The 27,521-nt window shown below is 63.9% G+C and overlaps 2 protein-coding genes across 2 annotated transcripts in view; one reads left to right on the top strand and one right to left on the bottom strand.

Annotated features, from left to right (window-relative positions):
* PPP1R37 (protein phosphatase 1 regulatory subunit 37) overlaps window positions 1–9,271 on the top strand; it is a 42,163-nt gene extending 32,892 nt beyond the window's left edge. Inside the window, exons 2-13 of the mRNA XM_059904804.1 lie at window positions 1,925–2,022; window positions 2,833–2,878; window positions 3,120–3,220; window positions 3,923–4,042; window positions 4,507–4,657; window positions 4,749–4,904; window positions 6,079–6,191; window positions 6,855–6,996; window positions 7,095–7,261; window positions 7,379–8,120; window positions 8,457–8,547; window positions 8,641–9,271. Coding sequence (XP_059760787.1) covers window positions 1,925–2,022; window positions 2,833–2,878; window positions 3,120–3,220; window positions 3,923–4,042; window positions 4,507–4,657; window positions 4,749–4,904; window positions 6,079–6,191; window positions 6,855–6,996; window positions 7,095–7,261; window positions 7,379–8,120; window positions 8,457–8,539 — 1,919 coding nt within the window. The 3' untranslated portion in view covers window positions 8,540–8,547; window positions 8,641–9,271. The remainder of the gene's footprint in view (window positions 1–1,924; window positions 2,023–2,832; window positions 2,879–3,119; window positions 3,221–3,922; window positions 4,043–4,506; window positions 4,658–4,748; window positions 4,905–6,078; window positions 6,192–6,854; window positions 6,997–7,094; window positions 7,262–7,378; window positions 8,121–8,456; window positions 8,548–8,640) is intronic.
* A 3,791-nt stretch (window positions 9,272–13,062) lies between these two features.
* Window positions 13,063–25,748, bottom strand: NKPD1 (NTPase KAP family P-loop domain containing 1). The gene is made up of 4 exons (XM_059905009.1): window positions 25,708–25,748; window positions 24,826–24,942; window positions 16,434–16,565; window positions 13,063–15,149 (listed from the first exon to the last, which is right to left on the bottom strand). The coding sequence occupies exons 2-4, from the start codon at window positions 24,923–24,925 to the stop codon at window positions 13,345–13,347; spliced, it is 2,037 nt and encodes a 678-aa protein (XP_059760992.1). The 5' UTR covers window positions 24,926–24,942; window positions 25,708–25,748; the 3' UTR covers window positions 13,063–13,344.
* Between the last annotated feature and the right edge of the window lie 1,773 nt (window positions 25,749–27,521).

Genomic DNA, 27,521 nt, shown 5'->3' with positions numbered 1-27,521 from the left:
ATATAGCAGCAGCTCGAATGACGAACGAAGTAGTGATGAGCATTCAGAATCTGCAATAACTGTTACGTGATGTGAAAACATCTGCCATTTCTATTGAGGACAGAGTCTTAGGGTCTGCTAAACAATATTTCTTTTTTTCTCTCTTTTTTGTGCTATGTTACTAAGAAGGAAATGCTGAATTTCATTTCAGTTCAGTTAGTGCCAATAAAAAGGCAGTTTTTCCCCACTCAAGTTCATGGACCCCCTGGGGGTCAGTGGCCCCTGCTTGGCTGGATTCCCTGAGGCAGCTGCAGGCCAGCTCCTGTCCCCCCCCCCCCCCCAAGAGCTGGGAGCCACCAGGCACATGATTGCACGTCAGAGAGCTCCCTTGCTAGGCCTGCAGGGGGCAGCTGACACTGGGGAAGGCTGCTGATCACCTCTAGCTTCACCCAGGCTCCACCCCGCCTGCTTCCACCCAAGGAGGAAGAGAGGGGCAGAGGACCGGGCCTGACCTCTGGGAAGCCTGGGGCCGCTGTCGGCTTCTTTCTTCCAGCAACCCCACCCAACACAGTGGAGAGAGTTCTGGAGCAAATATTTGACTCTGCCTTTTACCAGCTGCCTGACCCCAGGGAGGCAGCTTTCCTTCCCTGGACCTTGGTTTCCTCGCCGAGGAGACAGGGTGCTGCTTGATGAGGTCGGGGCATACGGCCCCCGGCCAGAGCAGTGGCCGGAGGGAGCATCCCCTCAGAGATGCTTGCCCAGGAGCTCAGGAGGGGCTCCCGCTGGCCCATCCCCTGCCCGCCCTGCCACTCCTGTGCCCTCTCCATTCTGCTGGCCCTGAGAGCTTTCTATTCCCAGGCCTTACCCTGTCCCTTCCCTGCTCAGAGCCTTTTCTTCCTGCTCTCCTGGTTGCCCCAGCACAAAATCCAAGCTCTGATAGCCAAAAACTGAAAAGAATACAAATATCTTTTCACCTGGCAAATGGATAAACAAAATGCATACATCCGACAGTTACTACATAGCACTACAAAGGGACCGAAACTCAAAATTGTTATGTTCCAGAAAGAAGCTGGCCACCAAAGGTCACATACTGTTTACCACCATTTTTGTGAAATGTCCAGAAAAGGCAAACCTGTGCAGACAAAGGCCAGCCTTACCTTCCACGTGGCGACAGGCCCTGAGCTTCCCGAGGACAGGGCTGTGCAGTTGTTGGGTTTGGGCTGCATCCCCGTGTTCATTTTGGGAGCCACTGCCTGTAACCATGGGGCACCAGGGCCGTGTCAGGGACTCTGACCGCTGCCGTATCCCTGGGACAGGAAGCCCCGTCCTGAGTACCATCCAGGAATATTTCGCTGTTGAGGGAGCGGGGAGTTTGAGAAGCCACGTGGCATCTCAGTTAAGAGCTGAGTTCCGGCTCCACCACTTAGCAGCTGTGTGGCCTTGGGCAAGGTGCTTCGCTTTTCTGACCTCCACTTCCTTATAAGGTCAAAGTGTGGATTCATTCTCTCGTTCAAAAAAAAAAACCACAAATCAAAACACCTGCTCTGGGCCTGGCCCTCTGCTGGATGGTGTTGGGGACACAGTGGTGACCAAGACAGCCCCAGCCCTGCCCTTCTGGGACTCGCAGTCTAGAGGGGGAGACAGCTGACAAGTAGAAACATGGCGTGATAGTAGTTGTGTAATGTTCACGTGAAGGTGTTGGGGAGCCTTGGGGAGGTGGGGAGGGTGGCGCTGACTTGGTTTGGGGGCGTCCAGGGACACCTCCCCAGAGCAGCATTCACAGCGAGGCACCTCAGCGGCAGGACTGAGCTCGGTGGGTTGTTGGAAGGAAGGTTTATCATGGAGGTTGAGGGGGAAGGGGCGATGGCACAGGCCAGTGGGCGGGAGTGGGGGAAAGAGGCCCAGGGTGTGGAAAGTCACAGGCCCGGGTCCTCTCTGCCTGCAGCCCAGAATGTGACCGTGGATGAGGTCCTTGGTGCCTACAAGCAGGCCTGCCAGAAGCTAAACTGCAGGCAGATCCCCAAGCTCCTCAGGCAGCTCCAGGTATGCCGCGTGCTGGGGGCGTGTGGGGTACTGGGGGGCAGTCCCTGGGGTGAAGCTGCCCTCACCCCGCCCCCCAGCACCCTCCGGGCCTGTGGTGTCCGCCCGAGCAAGAGAGGGTGTACAGAGCACTCCCCTCCCCAGCCTGGCCGGCCAGCCAGGGGACTGTAAATATGTCTCTGGAAATCCTCTTTCCAACTGTAAAAGTAATCGGGCTCTTCCTGAATATTTAAGCAGTACAGAATTATGTGAAGTAGGAAATTACTTGTCAAGAATCTTTCACTCCCCAAAGCAATTCTCTCCCCCAGGGGAAAAGCCACGTATACAAAATTTAAAAGTCTGAATGACAAAAGTAATGTATATTCTCTGACTTTAAAAGAAGTTAACATACTACAGATACAAAAAGCAAAACCTGTTTCTCACTTCTTGCCCAAGTCCCATTCCCCAGGAGTCCCCGCTGGTGACAGCTTGGGGTTTTCGTCCCCTGGACTTTCTGTGCTTTTATAAATAGAGAACGAGTCACTATCTAGAGGTACACAGACGCAAGGGCAGTTTCCGTTTTTATATGACTAGGGTGTTACTGTACGTCTGGCCTGCTCGCCCCCAGCCGTCTCACAGGTGCCTTTCCTGCCACCTGTCCAGCCTGGTCGTGCTGGTCAAGCACTGCCTCAGTGCCTTCCCTCTGGATGGGTCATTCCAGAATGTTCCAGGGTTGCTTGTTTCAGAGCCCCGGCTGCCCCACTCTCAGGGAGGTCCAGCCTGGCGCCTGCAGGTGTCCTCCTGCCTTAACCACCGTCCACTCTGCTTTCCCAGGAGTTCACGGACCTCGGGCACCGTATTGACTGTCTGGACCTGAAAGGTGTGTGTCTGGACGGGGCCGGGGGGCCCTTGGCTAGCGGGCAGGGAGGTGTGGGCGCCCTTCCTGAGGTGAGGCAGGTGCTGCGCGCCGTGGGGAGGTGTGGGAGGAGGGGCAGAGGACCTTTCCTCCCCTGCTTGGCCCAGAGCCCGCGTTTCCACCCAGCCCCTCACCCCACACGCAAGTGTGCACGCACAAGGGGACACGTAGATGTGCACGCACACGGCGCTCCGTATCGTCCCAGGTGAGAAGCTCGACTACAAGACCTGCGAGGCCCTGGAAGAGGTCTTCAAGAGGCTGCAGTTCAAGGTCTTGGATCTGGAGCAGACGAACCTGGACGAAGATGTGAGCAGCCTGCCACTGCCCATAGCCACTCCCTGAGCTCCCTGCCTCTTAGAGGTTTGGGGGGAGGGCATGGCAGTGGGAGGGAACCCCCTTGGACCAAGGCTGGGCGGGGCCTCTTGAGGGACAAGACTGGGGAGATGTCCACTGTGGCCGGAGTGAGCGGGGGATGTTGGACTGTGTGTGAGGCCCAGAGAAGGAAGGGTCTCACAGACCCACCCCAAAGGCAGGGGCTTTGTAAGCCAGGGAGAGACTTGGGGAGCCAAGCCGGAGGGAGGTGTGTGACCACCAGGAAGGAGCCTTTCCAGGAACGCGTGCCCCCCACCCCTCCCCGCCCGCTGAGAATCACAGTGCCTGCAGGGGAGTTTAAGAAACATTCTGAAAGCAGCCTCCCTGTTTATGCCCAGGTGTCCTCACCTCCCCAGGTCCGGAGGCCACCAGGAGCCCGGGGGAGGGCTCCTGGAGACCTGAGGCCCAGGGACGGCAGAGGCCTGTCCTGGTCACGCAGCACATCACTTAGACCGCTCTGGGGGGCGAGTAAGAGGAAGCAGACCGGCTGCAGCAGGACAGGGGAAGGGTTGGTTGCCGGAACCCAGAGGTGCCAGAGCAGCATCAGGGCTCTCCCGTCCCCAGTCGCTCAGCCCCTACCTCCTGGCTTCCCCGGGCAGCTGCACCCTGAGGCTGAGCCCCGCTGTCTCTGCCCAGGGTGCCTCAGCCCTCTTCGACATGATCGAGTACTATGAGTCGGCCACCCACCTCAACATCTCCTTCAACAAGCACATCGGCACCCGGGGCTGGCAGGCCGCTGCCCACATGATGCGCAAGGTGGGTGCCCCCCACCCATTCCCTCTCCAGGGCCCCCAACCTGTAGGGCCTGGGTCCACGAGCCGTCAGAGGGTGCTGGGCCCCAGCTTCCAGGCCAGTGAGAAAGCACTGCCAAGAGGCACCCTGCTGCAGGCCCACCCCGGCCCCTTCTCTCCCTTCTGGCATTTCCCCTCCTCCTCCACTTGCCCGTAACGTGTCCCTTGGAGGCGGCTGTGGTCACCATTCCCGTTTCACTCACATACGGGGCGTCTCTGCCACACAGGAGTCAGCGAGCTCAGCTGTCACCAGCACTGCCTCGCTCACCCCCACGGCCCCAGGCTGGGCCTTCCCTCACCAGCCAGTGTCCCCAGCCATAAAACCAGCTGGCCCTGCTGCCCACGGGGATACTGGGACGTGGGGCGGGAGGTCCCCCGGAGCGGGGAGGGCCGGGGCCAGCCTGACCCAGCCCCGCGCCTGCCACGCAGACAAGCTGCCTGCAGTACCTGGACGCCCGCAACACGCCCCTGCTGGACCACGCGGCGCCCTTCGTGGCGCGTGCCCTGCGCATCCGCAGCAGCCTGGCGGTGCTACACCTGGAGAATGCCAGCCTGTCAGGGCGGCCCCTCATGCTGCTCGGTGAGCCCCGGGGCGGTGTGCTGGTGGGCTCGGGCTGTTGGCCGGGTCCCCTGGGCCTGGCCAGTCACAGCACCCTCCCCTTTCCCCCCAGCCACGGCCCTGAAGATGAACATGACTCTGCGGGAGCTGTACCTGGCCGACAACAAGCTCAACGGCCTGCAGGACTCGGCCCAGCTGGGCAACCTGCTCAAGTTCAACTGCTCCCTGCAGATCCTGGACCTCCGTAACAACCACGTACTGGACTCAGGTGTGTGTGAGGTCCACGCGCCCCCACCCAACTCCAGTTGCCCAGCACCCACTGTGTGCCCAGCTGGGTGCTCGTGGTGCTAGAAGCACAGCAGTGGCCGAGGCAGTCCCGGCCCTGCCCTCGTGGTGACGCCTCAGACCGGGCTGGGCTGTGGGAGCCCAGGGCATGTGTCTGACCCGGTCTGGGGATCAGGGAGGAATCCTGGAGGAGGGAACAGCTCAGCTCTGCCTTCAGGATGAGGTGGGGTATTGAGCAGATAATTGAAATAATTCAGTCTGGGGAAAGTGCCCTGGAGGAAACAAGGATGTCGGGATAAAGGGTCAAGCTGTTTAAGGTGTGCAGGAAGGGGCCTCTGGGCAGTAATGAGGAGGCTGGGGTGGAACCAGCCGTTTTAAAAGCCTAGGCAGAGAATCCAGGCGGAGGGAATAGCAAGTGCAAAGGCCCTGAGGTGGGAAAGAGCTTAGATATTAGATATCTTGGGGGAAGAGCCCTGGTGAGCCAGGAGGTGAGTGAGAAGTGAAGAGGGAGTAGTCAGCAAGGCCTCGTCAGCGGGAGGAATTTGATTTCATCCCTGTTCACCGTCGAGCAGCGTCCCCTGGCCTCAGTGTGAAGACAGGGTTGTGGGAGGGAGTGCAGAGTGGGACAGTGGGGCCAGTGCCCTCCTCCGGGGCAGCTGGGCCCGGACCCACGTGTACTGAGCACCTCCCACGCTTGGGGCCTGTTGGCTCTGGGTTCACAGCCGTGAGTGCGGCAGGGGTCTCTGCCCTCAGGAGAGACAAAGCCAAGATACGTTAATGGAATGCTGAGTCTGTCGGATGGTGAAATGTGCTCTGGAGAAAAATAAAGCAGTGATGGCGGGCTGAGCTGTCTGCTAAGGTTCGGCTGGCCGGGATTGTCCCATGAGAGGGGGAGATTTGAGCAGAGATCTGAAACAGATGGCGGAGGCCTTCATCAGGGTGTCCAGAGGAGGAACGTTCCCGGCCCAGGGGTCGGGGAGCCGTGTGTGCCAGGCCCAAGGCAGGGGGGCAGTAGCAGGAGGTGTCAGGGCCAGAGCCTGTGGGGCCGGGCAGGCTGGGGCAGGGGCTTCTGAGCGCTTGGCGGGGTGGCTCCCGGGCCAGTGTCCCCCGGGGAGATCCCCCGACCACAGACAGGACTTGCCCACGGGCCTCCCCAGGTCTGGCCTACATCTGCGAGGGCCTCAAGGAGCAGAGGAAGGGGCTGGCGACGCTGGTGCTGTGGAACAACCAGCTCACGCACACGGGCATGGCCTTTCTGGGCATGACGCTGGTGAGTCGGCTGGAGAGGGGCGGGGGGGCAGCGCGGTCCGGTCCGGCACCTCTCCCACCCCCGGCTCTCATCACCTTCCGGCTGTCGCGGCTCCCAGTGTTGCTCACCCTGCCAGTTCAGGAACCTGCTCTCTTCCTCCAGCCCTGTTTGGTCTTTGCTTCAGCTTCTGCACCCTCTTTCCCTTGAGGAAAGTAGCCCTTCTTTCATTGTCTGTCTGCATCCAGCACCATAGCCCAGTACAACGCTTTGTACGAGGTGAAAATGTCTTGCATAGAAAGTTAGCATTTCTGGAAGCCATCAGTAAGTCTTAAATCTTTTCATTATGTGGTATTTAAAGCCAGCCCACAGGGTACACAGACTCAGACCCAGGTTAAGAATTATCCTTGGTCAGGCCTGTGCCCAGAGTCCTCGGTACGCCGGCGAGGGCGGAGGCTGGGCCCGGGGCTGTGGGGACAGGGGCCTGGCTGGACGCTCGGAGGGCTGAGGAGTGGACAGGGCAGCTGGCTCTTGGGAGACTTCTGAGTACAGGAGGGATTCGGCCCGAAGCAGGAACGTGCCGGTGTTTGGACTGGGGGGCGCTGCCGAGGAGAGGGCGTGTGCGTTTGCCTCGTTCCTGACTGGCCTCCTGGGCCTTTCCTGGCTCTCGTGCGCCGCTCCCTCCAGCCGCACACACACAGCCTGGAGACGCTGAACCTGGGCCACAACCCCATCGGGAACGAGGGCGTGCGGAACCTCAAGAACGGCCTCATCGGCAACCGCAGCGTGCTGCGCCTCGGCCTGGCCTCCACCAAGCTCACGTGCGAGGGTAGGGCGCGGGGCCGGGTGCGGGAGGCGGGGCGGCCAGGCTGGGGGGCGGCCAGCCGGGTGTGGGCCCGTGGCCAGCCCCTGCGGTCCCCCTCCCAGGCGCGGTGGCGGTGGCAGAGTTCATCGCCGAGAGCCCCCGCCTCCTGAGACTGGACCTTCGGGAGAACGAGATCAAGACGGGCGGGCTCATGGCACTGTCGTTGGCCCTCAAGGTGAACCACTCTCTGCTGCGCCTGGACCTTGACCGCGAGCCCAAGAAGGAGGCGGTGAGTGCGCTCTTCCCTGCGGGCAGGTGTGGGGGGGCGGCTGGCTGGCCCGGGCGGCCCCAGGACCCGCTGGGGGCGGGCCACCCAGAGCCCGAGCCAGGCCCGCTCTGCCCGCAGGTGAAGAGCTTCATCGAGACGCAGAAGGCACTGCTTGCTGAGATCCAGAACGGCTGCAAGCGCAACTTCGTGCTGGCGCGGGAGCGGGAGGAGAAGGAGCAGCGCCTGCAGCTGTCGGCCTCCATGCCCGAGATCACCGTCACCGAGCCCCAGCCAGACGACCCCGGGCCCGGGGAGGGGCCCGCCAGCGGGGCACAGGAGAACGGGGCCCCCGGCCCCGGCGCCGGGCCGGACTCAGACTCAGACTCAGACTCCGAGGGGGACGAGGGGGAGGAGGAGGATGGGGAGAGGGCTGAGGCCCCCTGCCCCGCCCTGGTGCCCCCCACGGACTCCCTGGGTCCTGGGGACAGGAGCCCCCCAGGCTGCCCCTCCTCCCCCACTGAGCAGCGCATTTCCGTGTCCAGCCCGGGCCGGGGCCACAAAGTGTTTGTGGTGACCCGGGTGGAGAGTCCACCCGAGAGGGCAGAGCCTCCCGTGCCACCCGCCTCTCCTTCCCCACCTGCCCCTCCTTGTCCCCCATCCCCACCTGCCTTGTCCTTCCTGCCCACCTCACCTGCCCGGACGCCAGCCGAGGCCGTCAACGCTCGGGACCCCGGATCGTCTGAGCCTCAGCCACAGCCGGAGCCGCCCCAGTCAGGGCCACCGCTGCCCAACGGCCTGAAGCCCGAGTTCGCTCTCGCACTGCCCCCGGAGCCGCCCCCAGGGCCCGAGGCCAAGGTGGGCAGCTGTGGCCTGGAACACGGTGAGAGGACCTCTGGGGCCAGGTGACTGGGGCCCCTGTGTGCTGCGTGTGACCCCGGCCAAGCACCTGCTTGTTGGTGTGCCTCAGTTTCCCCCTCTTTAAAATGGCCCTTGAAGGGGCAGGGACGAGTGGGACTTGACCCTCAGTCCCCGCCTTACCTCCCTTGCATCCCTGGGAGCTCCTTGGGGGCGGGGCACGCAAGATCTGTTGACTCTTGAGTCTGATGGTCTCATCGGTACCTGGGCCTGTGCTACCCTGCGGGTCTAGCTCAGGCAGGGCTGGTACCCCCCGACCCACCCGCCTGACTGGAGGCCGCCCACCCTTCTTCCCGCGCAGAGCTGAGCTGCCCCAAGAACGAGAAGGAGCTCGAGGAGCTGCTTCTGGAAGCCAGTCAGGAATCTGGGCAGGAGACACTGTGACACTTTAGGTGCGGTAAGGGCCTGGGGCCCAGGGAGCTGGGGAGCCGGCGATGGAGCTCCTGGCTCTGACAGGTGCCCCCCTGCGATCTCTTCTCCCTAAGTTCCCTTCTTCCGGTCCGTCTTTGAAGAGCTGAGGCCAGAGCCATGAGAATCTGCTCACCCTCACCCCCAGCCTTCCTGAGGCCTGGGACCCCAGGGCGTGGGGGGCCTTCCTGGGGACCCCTGCCCCCCACAGCAACACTACACGGGGTGCAGGAGCTACAGGGAGTGGCCCTCCCCGCCCTGACTTAAGCACTTCTATTTATGTGTCGACACTCAGAAGACTGGGCTGGGGGTGGATGGGAGGAGGACGGGGCGGAGGAGTTGATCCCGGCCACAGGGCCGGGCACCTTTCCCCAGGGCTCCATTTGGCCAGGCTTGCCCCCTCGAGGGCAGGAGTCCTAGGTGGTGGCGGGATGGTCCCCTGGTGGCCCCGGGCACAGGACCAGGCAGGAGGCATGGCTTGGGAGGGGCGGTGAGTGATGGTGGTGGTTGGAATTTGTAGAGCAGCCCCAGGCAGGGTGAGGGCCTGGGCTGGGGTGGGTGGGGGAGATCAGAGGATCAGAGCTTTCTTTTTCTTAAGTGCAATAAATCTATCAGGGAGCTGGGGTGGGGAGCAGCCAGGGCTTGGAGACCCTGCTGTCCGGGCCACTCGAGGCGGCGCCCTGAGAGGCACTACAGCCCAGGGTGGGGGAGGCGCGGGTGTGGGGTGAGGGTGGGCGGGGGGTGGGCGGGTGGGGGGGGAGGGCTGCTCCTGTCGGTGCAAGTCTGCTCACACCTTTTCTAATAAACCAGAGCTGGGTTCCCCACTGGCCTGCTCTCTGCTTGTGCTGATCCTGGGCTCCCCCTGCGGGAGTTCTGGCACAGAGACGGGGAGGGCAGGGCCCAGGCGGGTCCTGGCTGCGGAACATCTGCTGGGGCGTATGTGGATGGGCCCCAGAGGAGGGGCGGGACAGGCAGGCCCCTTCTTGGCGCGCACGCCCATGCTCCCGTGTCTGCCACAGCTGGCCATCTCGTGTATGATCCCACTTCCCCTTCCCTCTCTTCAGAGGAAGCAGCCCCCAAATACCTTCCAGCTTCAGGTCCAGCTTCTCAGGGTGGTGGACCTGGCACACGGGTCCAGAGGTCATTCCTCTGCCCGGTCGCCTGTGACCCAAGGAGAACAGACACGAGCCCGTCGCCGGCAGCCCTAGATGTTCAGGCGGCAGGGCGCTCTGCCCCGGAGACTGGCCAGTCGCCTGCAGGCGCCGAGGTGCGGCCAGAGGGCTCTTGGGCATTTCTGGGAAATCTGAGTTTCACCCTTCAGAAGAGGCAAGAACCACTTAAGGGGAAGGCCTTTGTGCCCACTCCTCTCCTGCATGGGAGGCCGGCCCGGGGTGGGTAGAGACGCGGTGGAAAGGTTATGAGAATCACAGCGCTGCTGATTGGGAGCCCGTCTGGTTCCAGCACAAACCCAGGAGTGTTCTGCCGCAGCTGCCTGGGTGTCTGGGATGAACACCTTTCCTGTTTAGGCCACTGTCTGTCTGCTCTTCAGTCACCGACAGCTCCGGTGTCCTGAGCGCTCCTTAAGGCAGCCACGTTTGGGGCTCCCTCTCATCTGGGCTAGGGGCTGGGGGGAGCCATGCACGTCAGCCAGTGGCACCCGCCCCGCTGGCAGCCCGGGAGACACCCGCAAAGTGTCATCCTCCGGCTGGCGCAGCTGTGCCCGGGTGTGAGGTGGGTGTGGAATGAGCCCCTCCGGGGTGCCCTGCCTCCTGCCCAAGTCTTCTTGGGGAGACTGGGAATGCGAGGTTTGCTTCAAGATGCTGAGAAACCGCAGTCCTTTGCCAGGTTGGGGTCTGTCAGTACAGCCCCCTAAAAATCTCAGTAGGCCTTTGGTCGCGTTTAGCCATTGCTCAGGAATCTACCCCAGTGGGGGCTTTTGGCCCTTACAGCGGTGTTGGGTGCTCGCCCATCCCCTTTGCTCTCTGCCTCCACCTGCAGGCCAGGTGATCAACAGATGGCTGGGGGGGGGGGGCGGGGAGGGTGCCTCCCCATCCTGTGGTGCCTGGGAGGGGCTGGGGTCCTGTTCCCAGCCTTGTCCCTGCCCTTCAGTTTAGCTTGTGGTGAGGAATTGGGCCTTTTCAACTGTTCCTTCAGGGTTGAATTGTGCCCACCTCCCCACCTGCCAAAGATATGTGAAGTCCTAATCCCCAGTACCGCAGAATGGGGCTTTCTTTGGAAATAGTGTCTTTATCGAGGTAATCCAGTTAAAAATGAGGTTATAGAGTGGGCCCCAATCCAATATGAAAAGGGGAAATTTGGAGACAGTGACAGAACAGACATGCTCAAAGGAAAGATGTGAGGACACAGAAGACCTTGTGAGGATGGAGGGCTTATGATGCAACCCCAAGCCAAGGACGCCAAAGATGCCAGCAAAGCACCAGCAGCTGGAAGAGGCAAGAAAGGGTTCCCTTATAGGTTTCCGTGGGCGTGTGGCCCTGGCAACTCCTTGATTTTGGACTTCCAGACCTGTGAGAAAATAAATTTCTGTTGTTCCAAGCTACCCAGTTTGTGGAACTTTGTTACAGCAGCCCCAGGAGACTAATAGACCAATTCTGCAATGCTCTGATTTTCTGACTTTTTAGGGGTCTTGGATCATGGAGTTAGATCCCTTTGGCCGAGTATTTTCTTTCCTTTGCCTTCAGCCATCCAAGTATCGCCCAAGCTAGACGCTGTACCACATCTTAGATCTCGATGCCCTAACATGGGAGATGTGTGTTTTCCTGCATGTGGGTGTTCGGGGTGACAGGCAGTTTCTCTCCACGAAGTGACTCCTGAAGCCAGGCCCCCGCGCCCTCTGGTGGCTCTGCCATCCCTTAGGGCCTCAGGAGACCCTGCATCCAGCAGGCAGGTGGGGGAGGAGAGTGGAGAAGGCAAACCTGCCTCTTAACTCGTTGCTGCGATGGGAAAGGGACACACGTCACTTGCACTCCCTTCTAGGTCCAAGTCCCCAGCAAAAGCCCCACACTGTAGAGGCCCATGAATGCCGGGGAACAGGAGCCGTCTTGGCCACACCCAGCCCCTCTGACATACTGTTTTGGTTTTGTTTTTTTGTTTCTTTGTCTCCCAAAGCTCTAGCTTTGGCAGGCACACGGTCAGAATCTAAGATAAACTGGGCACCAGTTTGACCACTGCTCGACATCATGTAACGGGGAGCAGCTTCCTCCTGGGGCCCGGGGGTGTCCTCAGTCCTGCTCCTGACCTCCAGCCAAATCTAAGGGTTAGTCCTGCCTCCCCAGCAGCCCACACTGCTGGGGCCAGTTTGTTTCCAGCCTGGACTCTGGGTGGTAAGAAACAGAAGCCCAAGTCAAGTTGGCTGAGGGAGCTGCGGGAAGGGATGTACGTTGTCTCCAGTAGCACGTCTACAGAGACGTCTGTCTAACAGCGTCACGAGGACCCGTGCATCTCTCTCTGTGGTGGCTTCATTCTTGGGCAGGCTCTCCCTCTGCTGTTGGAAAACATCTCTCAGCATGTCCAGGGTGGTGCCACTAGCTCAGCCATGCCAGGACTGCCAGTGCTTCAGTCCTGGAAGCTCCTGTAAGTCACAGGCTGGTACTCTGCCCCATGTCCACTTTGAAGCGGTAATTGGCAAGGGATGTTGGAGTGCTGTGGCCAGCCTTGGAGCTAAGGCGTGTGAGGTCAGTACCCCACTAGGCTGCAGGGCCTGAGGTTGGGCGTCTTTGCAGAGCTCTTGGGACTGTCCCCTTGGCTCTCAGGGCCCTGGCTCAGAAGTCACACCCCCTCCCCCACTGGATTGGGCCAGGCACACCACAGGCCTGAGTGTGTGGCTGTCTGACTAGTGAGGACTGGGAGGCTGCCCTGAGGAGTGGCGCCCCCGTCCTAGGTCTCTGTCCGCCCAGTGGAAAGGAAGGCGGTGAGCCACGGTGATGGTGGGGTCCGCCCTAGTCCACCCCGGCCTACATGTGCCCCATCTGTGCTCCTCAACTTCCCTGTCCTCATCGAGGGGCTCCTTGGGTGGCCCTGGAGTGACCCGTAAGGCAGGTACCCCCTGGACAATTACTCGTCTGGTGGAGGCGGCGCTGCCGGCCCCAGCTGACCGGGGTGCTGTTGAGGCCTAATTAACCCATTATGCTAGGGAAGGAGCCACCCCAAGAGTGGAGCAGCCTGCTGAGGTCACTGGGGACACCACCCTTGGAAATGCCAGCTCCTGCCCCGCCCACAGAGGGGCAAGCTCGGGTGTGGGGACAAGGACCTGGATCTCCTGAGGCCTGGGTGCGCTCCACTGAGTCAGCTGGGCGCATGCCTCTGTCCATCTCCCCTGCCCCCGCAGCCGCTCCCGCCTCTGGGGTGCCAGGGAGCAGGCTGCCAGCTGAGGCTGCCCGACTCCCTGGGGATGAAGTGGGCTTGGCAGAACAGGGCAGGCCTGGTGGCCTGTCCTCACTGAGCTGGGGAGACCAGGGCACGAAGACCAATCTGGGGTTTTCACATCTTCATTTATTGCACTTGAACCCCGAGTTCCTCATGGGTCCTTCTGCCTGGGCTCTCAGATGCTGTCACTGATACACTGCCCCACTCCTGGTAGCTACTGCCAACAGCTCTCTCTGGCTCACAGATTCACCTGGGGTATGTGGCCACCACAGGCCTCATTCTGGACACTGGACCCTGGGCCTTGGGCCCAGTTAGGCCCGCTACGCTCTCATCTGGGCAGAAGGAAGTGTTGCCCTCTGCTGCGCCCAAGGTCTTCCATTCAAGGCCCACCTGGGCTAGACTGACCCCAAGTGAAGGGCACTCAGGCCATGGGTCTGGACTTGCCCCCGTCCGGGGGGTTGGTGGGCTTCGCAGGCATGCGCAGGAGCCTGGCCTGCCCAGGCCGCCCCGGGGGCGTGGTTGGCTCCGCTGGCGGTGTGCGGGGCTTTGCGGGCAGGGGACTTGGGCGGGCGGGGCGACTTGAGCGTGCTGACGGCCCGGATGAGGCCCATGCGGCGGCGGATGGAGTGGTCCAGGTTGACGGTGCAGCGCAGGAGCCTCTGCGCCTCGGACACGGTGAAGGGGAAGTCAGCGCCCAGGAAGCGCTGGAAAAGCTCGGGGTCGCCGTCCAGGTCGAGCACCTTCTGCAGCGTCTCGGTCATGGTGTGCAGCTCGAGGCTGTGGTCGCAGAACACGTCCCAGAGGCGCGCGCAGGCTTCGGGCGCGCCCCCGGCCTGCTGCCGGTCCTCCAGGCACTGCAGAACCCAGCTGAGACGGCACGGCCACTGGTTGGCGAGCACGACCCAAGCCACGGCCTGGCGCGGCGAGAGGCCCCCGAAGTCCCCCTGCTGCTGTTGCAGCAGGCGCACGGTGATGGGCACGGTGTTGACGATGCGCCGCATGGACACCACGTTGTCGGGCACGTACTCGAAGAGGCAGTCGCCCTCGTCGTGCAGGCAGCAGAGCGCCTCCTGGATGCTGCGAGCCGCCTGGACTTCCAGGACGCTTTGTGCGCTCTCGGCCCGGGCCTGCTCCTCCATCTCCAGGAGCGGCTCGACGTCCCCGCCCCCGTCCCCGTCCCCGCCCCGCGACCTCACTTTGCGCGTCATCTCGCGATAGAGCAGGTCGTCGCGGCTTCGCACCGCATCGTGCAGGAACTGCAGTTTGGTGCGATGGCCCATGATGGGCACGGAGAAGGGTAGCGTGATGGTGCGGTTGAGGAAGACGTAACCGTTGTCGGCCGTGCCCTTCATGGAGCAGGCGCTCTCGAGGCACGAAGCCAGGATGCTGGGGTCCACCACCAGGATGAAAATGAAGGGCGCGTGGCTGTCGGACAGCAGCGTGTTGATGGCGTTTAGCACGCCCACCACGCGCTCCGGGTAGCACGTGTCCAGCCCTGTGATCTCGAGCACGACGCGCAGCCGGCGCCGCTGGTAGATCTCCAGGAAGCACAGGAAGTCGGTGAGCAGCCTCACCTCCTTCTTCACCTCGCACATGAAGCCCAGATGGCTGCCGAACTTCTCGCGCAACACCAGCCGCTCAATTCTCTTGCGCTGGCTCACGAACAGGTGCTTGCCCACCGAGTACACGGCCATGAGCAGCCCGGAGCTCGAAAGCGTGGTGGCCGCGCCGCCGAATGCCCGGAACAGGTTGCCGTGGCTCAGCGCGTGGGAGCCCATCGACAGGTAGAGCAGGCTCATGCCCAGGCTGAGCGCCGCCAGCAGTGCCAGCAGTGTCAGGCACAGTTGGCGCCGGCAGTGCCACTCGCGCTGGCGGCAGCCCAGCCTCGTGGCCGCCTTCTTGCCCAGCACCGAGTACAAGCTGAAGGGCAGTGCGCCGTATTGTTGGCGGATGCCCTCGCACAGCGTGGTCACCAGGCCGGCCCACAGCTTGTCAGTGCCCGCGTACTGCCAGGCGCTGAAGCGGATGAAGAGGAACTTGACATTCTTGCGCCGCAGATGCACCTCGGTGATGATGGGCTGCAGGAACACCAGGTACCACAGCAGCTTCGAGAAGCCCCAGCCCTGCACGGGCCGCGGCTGCCACTGCACGTGCTGCAGCTCCTTGGCCTCACACTGGGTCGCCTCCTGCTGCATCAGCACTGCCGGGACCGAGGGCGCAGGGGAAGGTGTGAGCGTCTAGACCCGGCTCAGGCTAGGATAGGGCCTGGATGTTAGACTGGGAGCCAGGGCCCGTCCCCAAGTGCTGGGCAGGTGCAGAAGTGCGGAAGGAGAGGCCTGGAGCCAGGCTTGAACAGGAAAGGGTCTGAGGGGGAATTGGGGGGTCAGGGGAGGGCAGAAGTAGAGCCCCCAGAGGAGAGAGGACCGGTGGGGGCAGGGAGGGCTCTAAGAAATCAAAGAATGCATGCCAGGTGCTGAGGAAGAGAAATGCTGGGCAGCAAGTGTACACCTTTGGTCCAGTTTTCCTGGCTTACTGCCTCTCCTCCAGCTCTCAGCTCAGCTATCACTTCTTCCAGGAAGCCTTCCCTGATCCCCAAGCTGGGTCAGGTGACCCTGGGCTCCCCCACTGCAGTCCTGCCCACTTTGGGTCATTCCTGTCTGGGGACAGGTCTGTCTCTCGCGCTGGTCTGTGAGCCCAGGAAGGGCAGGGCCCTGGTTGTTTTGGCCACCCTGTGTCCCTTGGGTGCTGAGGAAGTGCTGGGGGGAATGTCTGGAGGATGGATCATGAGAGATTGGGGGCACGATCTGCATGCTGTGAGGGTAGTAAGTGAGCCAGTGGGAATGAATCGGAGTCTCTCAGCACAGAATAGAAGTTCTGTTTCCTTTTACCTTAGAGCCGAATCTTTTCTCCTTCCAGGACCCTGTTTGTTGCTCTGTGACAACATAGGAGCAGGACGTGGGCTTGTTTGATAGGTGCTCCCCAGGGCTGGGCACACGGAGGTGAGTCACCTCCGGCTTCTCTGGCCATGATTGGGGCTGGGGTCTGAGCTCCAGCAGCGTTTGAACCAGGCTAAGTTTCAGCTCATGTTTTCAATTAACATTATCTGTCAGGGGTCTTGTGGGCGCCAGGCCCTCGGCCAGGGCTGAGGAGAAGAGATAGGTCCGAGGAGCACAGAGGCCTGGAGGGACTTGGCAGGAGCCAAGCGAGGAACCTGGGCTTTCTCCCTAGGGCGCTGGGGAGCCATGGAAGGCTTTTGAGCAGGGGAAGGACAGGGCTAGATGTGTATTTTAGAAAGACTCCTTGCAGTGGATTTGGCGGGGGAGGGGGGCAAAGGCATAGGGAGGGACCTGGTTAATGCTGATTTCTGGGCGTCTGGCAGACTGGCCTCAGGGGTGAGCAGGTCTTAGGGAAGCCTGGGGCTGGGCAGGGACCAAAGGTTCCGTTTCCCTTAATCCCTCCTTCCCCAGCACACGCAGATCCTCACCCATGATCTTGTCCAGCATCATGTGCAAACGGCAGCCAAAGGGGGCATAGAAACCCACGGTCACAGGGACAGGCACGTGGCAGAGAGTCTTGGCCAGGCAGCTGCAGTAGACGTCATCCTCTGTCAGGATATCTGGGGCCCGGGGGTGGGGAGGGGGTGGAGGTGGGGAAACTGAGTCAATGACGCTGGCCAGGCACCACCCTGCTCCCCGTCTACCCTCCGTAGTGCTCGCCCTCAGCCCCTCCCAGCACCGGCACCGCGCTCCCTGACTCCCAGCCATGACTCAGGTCAAACCCTCCGACAGAGGGTTTCTGTGGCCGCAGGCAGCCCCCTCCTTCAGGACCAGATGTGCCCTTCTGGGTCCCCGCTCAGCTGTGCTCTCCTTTCAAACCAGACCTGGAAACTGCCACCTCCCTGGTCAGGTTGCCGGCACCTCTCGCCTGGACTCCTGCTTCCCACCCTACCTCCTACAGTCAACTCTCAGGTCACATCCCGAGTCAGCTCTGGGCCCGCGTGGCTCCCACCTCCCCAGGGGGAGAAGGCTGAGCCCTCACCGCGTCCGCGAGGCCACCTTCCACCCTCTCGGACCCCGTCTGACCCTCCTCCTCACCTCCCCTGATCTAGCCACATGTACCTCCTTGTTGTCCCTTGAACAGGCCACCTCAGAGTCTGCATTTGCTGCTGCTGCTGCTATTTACTCGAGAGAACTGCCCCATCTTTGCTTAAATGCAGACTTGTTGGGGCCTCGCCTGATGACCTTGTTTAATTTGCAAACCCCATTTCCTCTCCCTGCTTTATTCTTCCCCCAACATGGTTATCACCCGGTGACACACTTTTGAACTTCCCTATTTATCTTGTTTCCTGTACCCGCCTCCCCCCACCGCCTATAGAACATGAGCTCCATGAGGGCAGAGATCTCTGTCTGCCCTGCTTCCTGTGACACCCCCAGAACAGAGCCTGGCACCCCCTGTAGGCGACCAGTACCTGGTCACAGAGTGAGTGAATGAATGAATGAGTGGGTGGGCGGGTGGATCCCTCCCCTGGCTGCGTCGCTCTCTCCATCCCTCAGGCCACCCCCTGCCTCTTGCTGCAGCTGCGCTCCCCAACACCAGAGCAAGCTGGTGCTCATCCCCCGCTGCCCCAAGTCAGGAGGGCTGGGAAGAGAGGAAGCAGAGCAAGGGTGTCAAAAGCTGGGGCCCGGGCCCCTGGCCAGCCCGGGATGGAGGCACCATGGACAGGCCTGGCCTGGAAGCCTTGGATCCCAACAGGTGAAGGAGCAGCGGCTGCCCGGAGGCCCAGTGTCAGGGACGAGCGCCCTCCCAGACAGGAACCAGAGTGAGGGGTGAGGAGGGCAGGCCCCAGGCCTAGGTGGGAGGCGAAGTGGCAGGGACAGAGCCCCGGGAAGGGAAGGCTGGGTGAGCTCCGGACCTGTAGGAGGTGAAGGAGCTACGGGTTACGGGGGCAGGCAGGGGCCAGGTGTCCGTGGGCCTCCTGGGCTCCAGGAGGGTGCTGGCTGCAGAGGGCAGGGCTGGGCCGCTGCTGGCTGTGGTGCGCGCCGCGGCGGGTGAGGGGGTGCGTGCGGGGCCGGCTGGGGGTTGCTGGCCGGTTGCATGGGGGCGGTAGTGGTTGCAGGCGGCCCCTTCTGGGCGCCGTGAGCGGGGCGGAGCCGCTGCCTCGGGGGGCTAGGAAGTGCGGGCTGGGACCACCGCTGCAGAACGGGGGGCTGGAGGCCCCGGCGACAGCCATCGCCACCCCATGGTGGCCTGGTAAGCCTGGGGGGTGGCCGACTGGGCCTGTGGGCTTGAGGTGCCGCTGGGTCACGGTACCACTGGTGACAGCACCCCGGAAGGGAGGAAGTGGGGGCCGACAGGGCCTGTAGGGCTTGAGGTGCCGCTGGGTCACGGTACCACTGGTGACAGCACCCCGGAAGGGAGGAAGTGGGGGGCGACAGGGCCTGTGGGCTTGAGGTGCCGCTGGGTCACGGTACCACTGGTGACAGCACCCCGGAAGGGAGGAAGTGGGGGCCGACAGGGCCTGTAGGGCTTGAGGTGCCGCTGGGTCACGGTACCACTGGTGACAGCACCCCGGAAGGGAGGAAGTGGGGGCCGACAGGGCCTGTAGGGCTTGAGGTGCCGCTGGGTCACGGTACCACTGGTGACAGCACCCCGGAAGGGAGGAAGTGGGGGGCGACAGGGCCTGTGGGCTTGAGGTGCCGCTGGGTCACGGTACCACTGGTGACAGCACCCCGGAAGGGAGGAAGTGGGGGCCGACAGGGCCTGTAGGGCTTGAGGTGCCGCTGGGTCACGGTACCACTGGTGACAGCACCCCGGAAGGGAGGAAGTGGGGGCCGACAGGGCCTGTAGGGCTTGAGGTGCCGCTGGGTCACGGTACCACTGGTGACAGCACCCCGGAAGGGAGGAAGTGGGGGGCGACAGGGCCTGTGGGCTTGAGGTGCCGCTGGGTCACGGTACCACTGGTGACAGCACCCCGGAAGGGAGGAAGTGGGGGCCGACAGGGCCTGGAGGCTTGAGGTGCCGCTGTGTCACGGTACCACTGGTGACAGCACCCCGGAAGGGAGGAAGTGGGGGCCGACAGGGCCTGTGGGCTTGAGGTGCCGCTGGGTCACGGTACCACTGGTGACAGCACCCCGGAAGGGAGGAAGTGGGGGCCGACAGGGCCTGTGGGCTTGAGGTGCCGCTGGGTCACGGTACCACTGGTGACAGCACCCCGGAAGGGAGGAAGTGGGGGCCGACAGGGCCTGTAGGCTTGAGGTGCCGCTGGGTCACGGTACCACTGGTGACAGCACCCCGGAAGGGAGGAAGTGGGGGCCGACAGGGCCTGTGGGCTTGAGGTGCCGCTGGGTCACGGTACCACTGGTGACAGCACCCCGGAAGGGAGGAAGTGGGGGCCGACAGGGCCTGGAGGCTTGAGGTGCCGCTGGGTCACGGTACCACTGGTGACAGCACCCCGGAAGGGAGGAAGTGGGGGCCGACAGGGCCTGTGGGCTTGAGGTGCCGCTGGGTCACGGTACCACTGGTGACAGCACCCCGGAAGGGAGGAAGTGGGGGCCGACAGGGCCTGGAGGCTTGAGGTGCCGCTGGGTCACGGTACCACTGGTGACAGCACCCCGGAAGGGAGGAAGTGGGGGCCGACAGGGCCTGTGGGCTTGAGGTGCCGCTGGGTCACGGTACCACTGGTGACAGCACCCCGGAAGGGAGGAAGTGGGGGCCGACAGGGCCTGTAGGCTTGAGGTGCCGCTGGGTCACGGTACCACTGGTGACAGCACCCCGGAAGGGAGGAAGTGGGGGCCGACAGGGCCTGTGGGCTTGAGGTGCCGCTGGGTCACGGTACCACTGGTGACAGCACCCCGGAAGGGAGGAAGTGGGGGCCGACAGGGCCTGTGGGCTTGAGGTGCCGCTGGGTCACGGTACCACTGGTGACAGCACCCCGGAAGGGAGGAAGTGGGGGCCGACAGGGCCTGTGGGCTTGAGGTGCCGCTGGGTCACGGTACCACTGGTGACAGCACCCCGGAAGGGAGGAAGTGGGGGCCGACAGGGCCTGGAGGCTTGAGGTGCCGCTGGGTCACGGTACCACTGGTGACAGCACCCCGGAAGGGAGGAAGTGGGGGCCGACAGGGCCTGTGGGCTTGAGGTGCCGCTGGGTCACGGTACCACTGGTGACAGCACCCCGGAAGGGAGGAAGTGGGGGCCGACAGGGCCTGGAGGCTTGAGGTGCCGCTGGGTCACGGTACCACTGGTGACAGCACCCCGGAAGGGAGGAAGTGGGGGCCGACAGGGCCTGTGGGCTTGAGGTGCCGCTGGGTCACGGTACCACTGGTGACAGCACCCCGGAAGGGAGGAAGTGGGGGCCGACAGGGCCTGGAGGCTTGAGGTGCCGCTGGGTCACGGTACCACTGGTGACAGCACCCCGGAAGGGAGGAAGTGGGGGCCGACAGGGCCTGTGGGCTTGAGGTGCCGCTGGGTCACGGTACCACTGGTGACAGCACCCCGGAAGGGAGGAAGTGGGGGCCGACAGGGCCTGGAGGCTTGAGGTGCCGCTGGGTCACGGTACCACTGGTGACAGCACCCCGGAAGGGAGGAAGTGGGGGCCGACAGGGCCTGGAGGCTTGAGGTGCCGCTGTGTCACGGTACCACTGGTGACAGCACCCCGGAAGGGAGGAAGTGGGGGCCGACAGGGCCTGTGGGCTTGAGGTGCCGCTGGGTCACGGTACCACTGGTGACAGCACCCCGGAAGGGAGGAAGTGGGGGCCGACAGGGCCTGTGGGCTTGAGGTGCCGCTGGGTCACGGTACCACTGGTGACAGCACCCCGGAAGGGAGGAAGTGGGGGCCGACAGGGCCTGTAGGCTTGAGGTGCCGCTGGGTCACGGTACCACTGGTGACAGCACCCCGGAAGGGAGGAAGTGGGGGCCGACAGGGCCTGTGGGCTTGAGGTGCCGCTGGGTCACGGTACCACTGGTGACAGCACCCCGGAAGGGAGGAAGTGGGGGCCGACAGGGCCTGTGGGCTTGAGGTGCCGCTGGGTCACGGTACCACTGGTGACAGCACCCCGGAAGGGAGGAAGTGGGGGCCGACAGGGCCTGTGGGCTTGAGGTGCCGCTGGGTCACGGTACCACTGGTGACAGCACCCCGGAAGGGAGGAAGTGGGGGCCGACAGGGCCTGGAGGCTTGAGGTGCCGCTGGGTCACGGTACCACTGGTGACAGCACCCCGGAAGGGAGGAAGTGGGGGCCGACAGGGCCTGTGGGCTTGAGGTGCCGCTGGGTCACGGTACCACTGGTGACAGCACCCCGGAAGGGAGGAAGTGGGGGCCGACAGGGCCTGGAGGCTTGAGGTGCCGCTGGGTCACGGTACCACTGGTGACAGCACCCCGGAAGGGAGGAAGTGGGGGCCGACAGGGCCTGTGGGCTTGAGGTGCCGCTGGGTCACGGTACCACTGGTGACAGCACCCCGGAAGGGAGGAAGTGGGGGCCGACAGGGCCTGGAGGCTTGAGGTGCCGCTGGGTCACGGTACCACTGGTGACAGCACCCCGGAAGGGAGGAAGTGGGGGGCGACAGGGCCTGTGGGCTTGAGGTGCCGCTGGGTCACGGTACCACTGGTGACAGCACCCCGGAAGGGAGGAAGTGGGGGCCGACAGGGCCTGTGGGCTTGAGGTGCCGCTGGGTCACGGTACCACTGGTGACAGCACCCCGGAAGGGAGGAAGTGGGGGCCGACAGGGCCTGTGGGCTTGAGGTGCCGCTGGGTCACGGTACCACTGGTGACAGCACCCCGGAAGGGAGGAAGTGGGGGGCGACAGGGCCTGTGGGCTTGAGGTGCCGCTGGGTCACGGTACCACTGGTGACAGCACCCCGGAAGGGAGGAAGTGGGGGGCGACAGGGCCTGTGGGCTTGAGGTGCCGCTGGGTCACGGTACCACTGGTGACGGCACCCCGGAAGGGAGGAAGTGGGGGCCGACAGGGCCTGGAGGCTTGAGGTGCCGCTGGGTCACGGTACCACTGGTGACAGCACCCCGGAAGGGAGGAAGTGGGGGCCGACAGGGCCTGGAGGCTTGAGGTGCCGCTGGGTCACGGTACCACTGGTGACAGCACCCCGGAAGGGAGGAAGTGGGTGGCCGACAGGGCCTGGAGGCTTGAGGTGCCGCTGGGTCACGGTACCACTGGTGACGGCACCCCGGAAGGGAGGAAGTGGGGGGCGACAGGGCCTGTAGGCTTGAGGTGCCGCTGGGTCACGGTACCACTGGTGACGGCACCCCGGAAGGGAGGAAGTGGGGGGCGACAGGGCCTGTAGGCTTGAGGTGCCGCTGGGTCACGGTACCACTGGTGACGGCACCCCGGAAGGGAGGAAGTGGGGGCCGACAGGGCCTGTAGGCTTGAGGTGCCGCTGGGTCACGGTACCACTGGTGACGGCACCCCGGAAGGGAGGAAGTGGGGGCCGACAGGGCCTGGAGGCTTGAGGTGCCGCTGGGTCACGGTACCACTGGTGACAGCACCCCGGAAGGGAGGAAGTGGGGGGCGACAGGGCCTGTGGGCTTGAGGTGCCGCTGGGTCACGGTACCACTGGTGACAGCACCCCGGAAGGGAGGAAGTGGGGGCCGACAGGGCCTGTGGGCTTGAGGTGCCGCTGGGTCACGGTACCACTGGTGACAGCACCCCGGAAGGGAGGAAGTGGGGGCCGACAGGGCCTGTAGGCTTGAGGTGCCGCTGGGTCACGGTACCACTGGTGACAGCACCCCGGAAGGGAGGAAGTGGGGGGCGACAGGGCCTGGAGGCTTGAGGTGCCGCTGTGTCACGGTACCACTGGTGACAGCACCCCGGAAGGGAGGAAGTGGGGGCCGACAGGGCCTGTGGGCTTGAGGTGCCGCTGGGTCACGGTACCACTGGTGACAGCACCCCGGAAGGGAGGAAGTGGGGGCCGACAGGGCCTGTAGGCTTGAGGTGCCGCTGGGTCACGGTACCACTGGTGACAGCACCCCGGAAGGGAGGAAGTGGGGGGCGACAGGGCCTGGAGGCTTGAGGTGCCGCTGTGTCACGGTACCACTGGTGACAGCACCCCGGAAGGGAGGAAGTGGGGGCCGACAGGGCCTGTGGGCTTGAGGTGCCGCTGGGTCACGGTACCACTGGTGACAGCACCCCGGAAGGGAGGAAGTGGGGGCCGACAGGGCCTGTAGGCTTGAGGTGCCGCTGGGTCACGGTACCACTGGTGACAGCACCCCGGAAGGGAGGAAGTGGGGGGCGACAGGGCCTGGAGGCTTGAGGTGCCGCTGTGTCACGGTACCACTGGTGACAGCACCCCGGAAGGGAGGAAGTGGGGGCCGACAGGGCCTGGAGGCTTGAGGTGCCGCTGGGTCACGGTACCACTGGTGACAGCACCCCGGAAGGGAGGAAGTGGGGGCCGACAGGGCCTGGAGGCTTGAGGTGCCGCTGGGTCACGGTACCACTGGTGACGGCACCCCGGAAGGGAGGAAGTGGGGGGCGACAGGGCCTGTAGGCTTGAGGTGCCGCTGGGTCACGGTACCACTGGTGACGGCACCCCGGAAGGGAGGAAGTGGGGGGCGACAGGGCCTGTAGGGCTTGAGGTGCCGCTGGGTCACGGTACCACTGGTGACAGCACCCTGGAAGGGAGGAAGTGGGGGCCGACAGGGCCTGGAGGCTTGAGGTGCCGCTGGGTCACGGTACCACTGGTGACAGCACCCCGGAAGGGAGGAAGTGGGGGGCGACAGGGCCTGTAGGCTTGAGGTGCCGCTGGGTCACGGTACCACTGGTGACAGCACCCCGGAAGGGAGGAAGTGGGGGGCGACAGGGCCTGTAGGCTTGAGGTGCCGCTGGGTCACGGTACCACTGGTGACAGCACCCCGGAAGGGAGGAAGTGGGGGCGACAGGGCCTGTAGGCTTGAGGTGCCGCTGGGTCACGGTACCACTGGTGACAGCACCCCGGCAGGGAGGAAGTGGGGGGCGACTGGGCCTGGGTCCCTGACCCCTGAGGGGCACTGGCGGTAACCAGGTCAGGTCTTCGGGCGGAGGCTGGGGCTCATCACTCAGCTGAGGCCCAGGAGAAGTCAGAGAGAAGACGAGGAGGGGCTGTGGGCCGAGGAGGGGCCATGCCCTGCGCTCTCCCACGGCTGGGGCGGGGGGTGGGGGGTGGGAAGAGGTGCAGGGGCCTGGGCTTTAGCCAGGTGAGGGGCTAGAGGGGGGATGATGCCCCAGAGTTTCTGCTACCCCAAGTTCCTCGGTCCCCGGGGTGTCCCCCAGTTGGGGGGCGGAGAGGACTCCACTGGGAGCTGGCCTGGCTGGTCCACAGGAGGCCAGAGTGATGAGAGGTGACTGTGGAGGGGGAACAGGGTGGGGACTGGGAAGGGGGGTGGGCCTCACAGCTGGGCTGAGACCAGGCCGGCGGGAAGGGGGCTGCCCTGGGAGGCCCCAGGGAGGCTGAATCAGCCCTGATGGGAGTAACTGCCCCGTCCTCGCCCTGAGCAGCAGCACCTGCGGTCACCGTGGGCGGCTGGACCCCCGCCTCGTTCATACGCACTCAGTGGGGGCTGGGGGCTTGCCCTCCGACCCCTCCCGCCCACCGCACTGCTCCCCCCAGGTTGTGGGGCAGTCCCCACAGGCCTGGCGATCTGGGGAGGGAATTCTGTCCACGCTGGGGGGAGGGGCAGGCCAGGTGGGCCCCCCCTGCTGGCATCCCCAGCCCAGGCTCCCACCTCCGGCCTCCCAGGGCCTACGGTCCCCACGGCCCCCTGTGCAGATGCCTCCATGGTGAGTGCCGGTGGCTCTTCCCTCCGGGGGCCTGAGGTTCTTCTGCTTGGCCATCCGCTCAGCAGCCCCCGACTCGCAGGTCTCTCTTGTGACCAGGACCGCCCAGACTTAACCCCTACCTTTTTGGTGCCCCAATTCCCTGTCCAAGAAGTAGTGCTTGGCGGGGTTCCGGGGTGGCGGGGCACCCTTGGCGAAGTGGATGGTGTAGTGCTGGCTCATGGCGGCCGGGGTGCCTGCTGGGGGGCGGCGAGGAGAGGCCGGGCTCAGTACCCAGCCCCCTCGGGCGCCAGCAGCAAGTACCCACCCGCGGGACAGCCCTGAGACCTTCGGTAGATGAGACCTCATCCCTGATGTTGGGGTCCTGGGCTACCAGGTGGCATGGGGGTGCTCTTCAGAGTAACAGGGAGAGGTCAGGATGGGGGGACGGGACAGCCAGGCGCGGGAGGATGAGAACGCTTGGGGGGTGTTGGGGGGTAATTTGGGGTGGGTGAGATTTCCAAGGCCTGGGTGTTCGGGAGCTGCTGGGAGTCTCCAAGAGGCTGGGACAGTGTGCTGAGCCGACGTGGGCTGGGAGCCAGGGGATGGCTGAGTAAGATTAGGGGGGAGCTAGGTACTGGGGCGTGTGCTGTGGGCGGTGGAAGCTGGCACCCTTTGAAGGGACTTGAAACCAGTGCGGTGAGAGGCGGGGACCAGTGAGCCACCGAGCCCGCGAGCGGCTGAAATGTCAGGCTGGGACATGTGGGACCTGATGAGGGGTTGAGGGAGGGGGACTCTAGGGGAGCAGATGAAGTCGGCGTGGTCCAGTCTGGGGAGAGGCTGAGCAAACTGGGGTTGAGGTGGGGCGCCCAAAGCGGAAGCGAGGCAAGGAGGCTGTTCAGAGGCAGGCACAGGAGAACCCGAGGGGCAGAGGCAACGGGGGTGAGAGCTGGAGTTGGTGAGGGTTGGGGGCCCGGCGCGTGGCCCCTGCCCACCTCATCCCCCCGGCCTGGGGTCCCCTGTACCTGATGGCAGCCTCGCAGCCCCAGCTCCCTGCTCCGCCGCCGCCGCCAGCCGAGCTGCTGTGCCAGCCCCACCGTCTGGCAGCATCAGCGCAGCCCCGACTGGTGAGAGGCCCGGGAGCTGGGAGCCAGGAGCCCAGTGGCCCGACCGGTTTGCCCACCTTGTCCCCGCCCCTTCCCGACAAGCCTACCCAGTCCCTGTCTGGTGCGCTCAGCTCTCAAGGACTGGGGGCTGCCGCCGCTCCCCCCCCCCCCCCCGCCCCGCGGTACCCCAGTAAGGGATGGAGATGGCAGGCCACGCTGCTGCCCGGGGCGGGACCCGCCAGAGGTTCTGCTGGTCTGGGCACTTATGCTGTGGGAGGGAAGGAAGCTGGGACACGGATTGGGAGTCCAGGCCCAGAGAAGATGCAGTCCCATGTTCAGGTGCCAGCTCCTCCAGGGTCCAGCTGTGTGAGCTTGGGCAGGTGACTTCACCTCTCTGAGCCTTGGCTTCCTCATTGCTGAGCGGGCCGGCGTCCGTGCCTGCCTCTCGCGGTTGTCAGGAGGAGTCCCCTGAGCCCAGAGCCTGGTGCTCGGCAACAATGGCGCCAACTGGCCCATTTGCCAGCTGCTCCAGACGCTTCACATAAAATGACGACGACACGCACATTCCAGGCTCACCAGGAGCCCCGCTCAGCGTACATGCTTTTCTTTTTTTGGCTCCAACACGCGGATTGTGGGATCTTAGTTCCCCAACCAGGGATTAAACCCAGCCCGGGCAGCGAACGGGCGGAGTCCTAACCACTGGACTGCCAGGGAAGTCCCAACATGCTTTTCTATCTACAGTAACGTCTTTCCTCCTTGCCATGCTCAGTGGGGTGGGGGTGATGCCCCCTTCACAGATGAGGAAACAGAGGCCCGGACTGATGGAGTCCCTTGCCCCGGGTCTTGGAGGCAGAGCCAGGCTTTGCAGGCAGTGGTTTGTGCTGGGTAGGTGGAGGCGCCTTACAGACGTTCTTCGAGAGGTGAGAGCGGGGTTGGGGGTGGGGATGGCTGGGCAGGGGGTGCCTTAGGCACAGCGTGTGTGGGGGGCCCCTCTGCTCTCCAGGGTCCTGTCTCCCTGTGCCTGCTGCTGGCGTGATGGGTCGAACAGAGGTTCCCCCGGGAGATGGGGGAGGCAACCACAGAGCAGTGCCCAGTGACCAGACACTGCCCCCTGTAGCCCAGCTATGCCCCTTCCCTCCCCTGGGCTACTTCTCTCCCCTCACCAGGCTTTCAAGCAACTTCCTCCTCCCTGTCCTCTGCCAATTTAGGACTCTGCCCCCCTCCCAGCACCCCTGCCCCATCAGGGAGGCCAGGCTGGTGTGTCTGAGTGGGGGCGTGGTGAGTCTGGGGGGGAACCTCCAGGACAGCCCTGAGCTTCTTGAGCGCAGGGCTGGGCCGATCCCCCACTCCCCCCGCCTGTCCGCGCACACACAGTTTAGCTGAATGACGGCGATTCATTTGGGAAACATCTGCAGGCTCTGTGCTGGACAGTGCCAGCACCCAGCTGAGGGACCCAGAGGGACCCAAGGGGAAGCGCGGCGGGACATAAACAAGTAAACGCAGCGGCAGGGCAGGACAAGGCTGTCTAGGAGCCCCCCCCCAGGGCTGCAGGCGCCGGGCGAGTGAGCGACTGCTCCGAGGGATGTGGTGGGCAGCCGAGGCTGGTGGCTGCTGGACACCGGAGAGGGAGCAGGAGTTTGGGGAGTGGGCCAGGCAGGGAATGGCACGTGCAAAGGCACGGAGGCAGGCCAGGGGCCGTGGTGCTCAGCTGTGTGTGCTGGGGGGGGGCTGGA

This window comes from Balaenoptera ricei, chromosome 19 (genome assembly GCF_028023285.1).
Source record: "Balaenoptera ricei isolate mBalRic1 chromosome 19, mBalRic1.hap2, whole genome shotgun sequence".
In the NCBI taxonomy this organism is placed as follows: Eukaryota; Metazoa; Chordata; class Mammalia; order Artiodactyla; family Balaenopteridae; genus Balaenoptera; species Balaenoptera ricei.
The sequence above is the reverse complement of the archived record's forward strand: the minus strand, read 5'-3'. Positions and strand labels throughout refer to the sequence as shown.

Bases quoted from the DNA above. Each gene is read 5' to 3' on its own strand.
- NKPD1 (XM_059905009.1), bottom strand. From the start codon at position 24,925: ATGAGCCAGCACTACACCATCCACTTCGCCAAGGGTGCCCCGCCACCC. The intron at 16,566-24,825 runs GTAGGGGTTAAG...CCCGGGCCCCAG, and splicing joins GGAATTGGGGCACCAAAAAG to ATATCCTGACAGAGGATGAC. The intron at 15,150-16,433 runs GTGAGGATCTGC...CGGTCCCGGCAG, and splicing joins GATGCTGGACAAGATCATGG to TGCTGATGCAGCAGGAGGCG.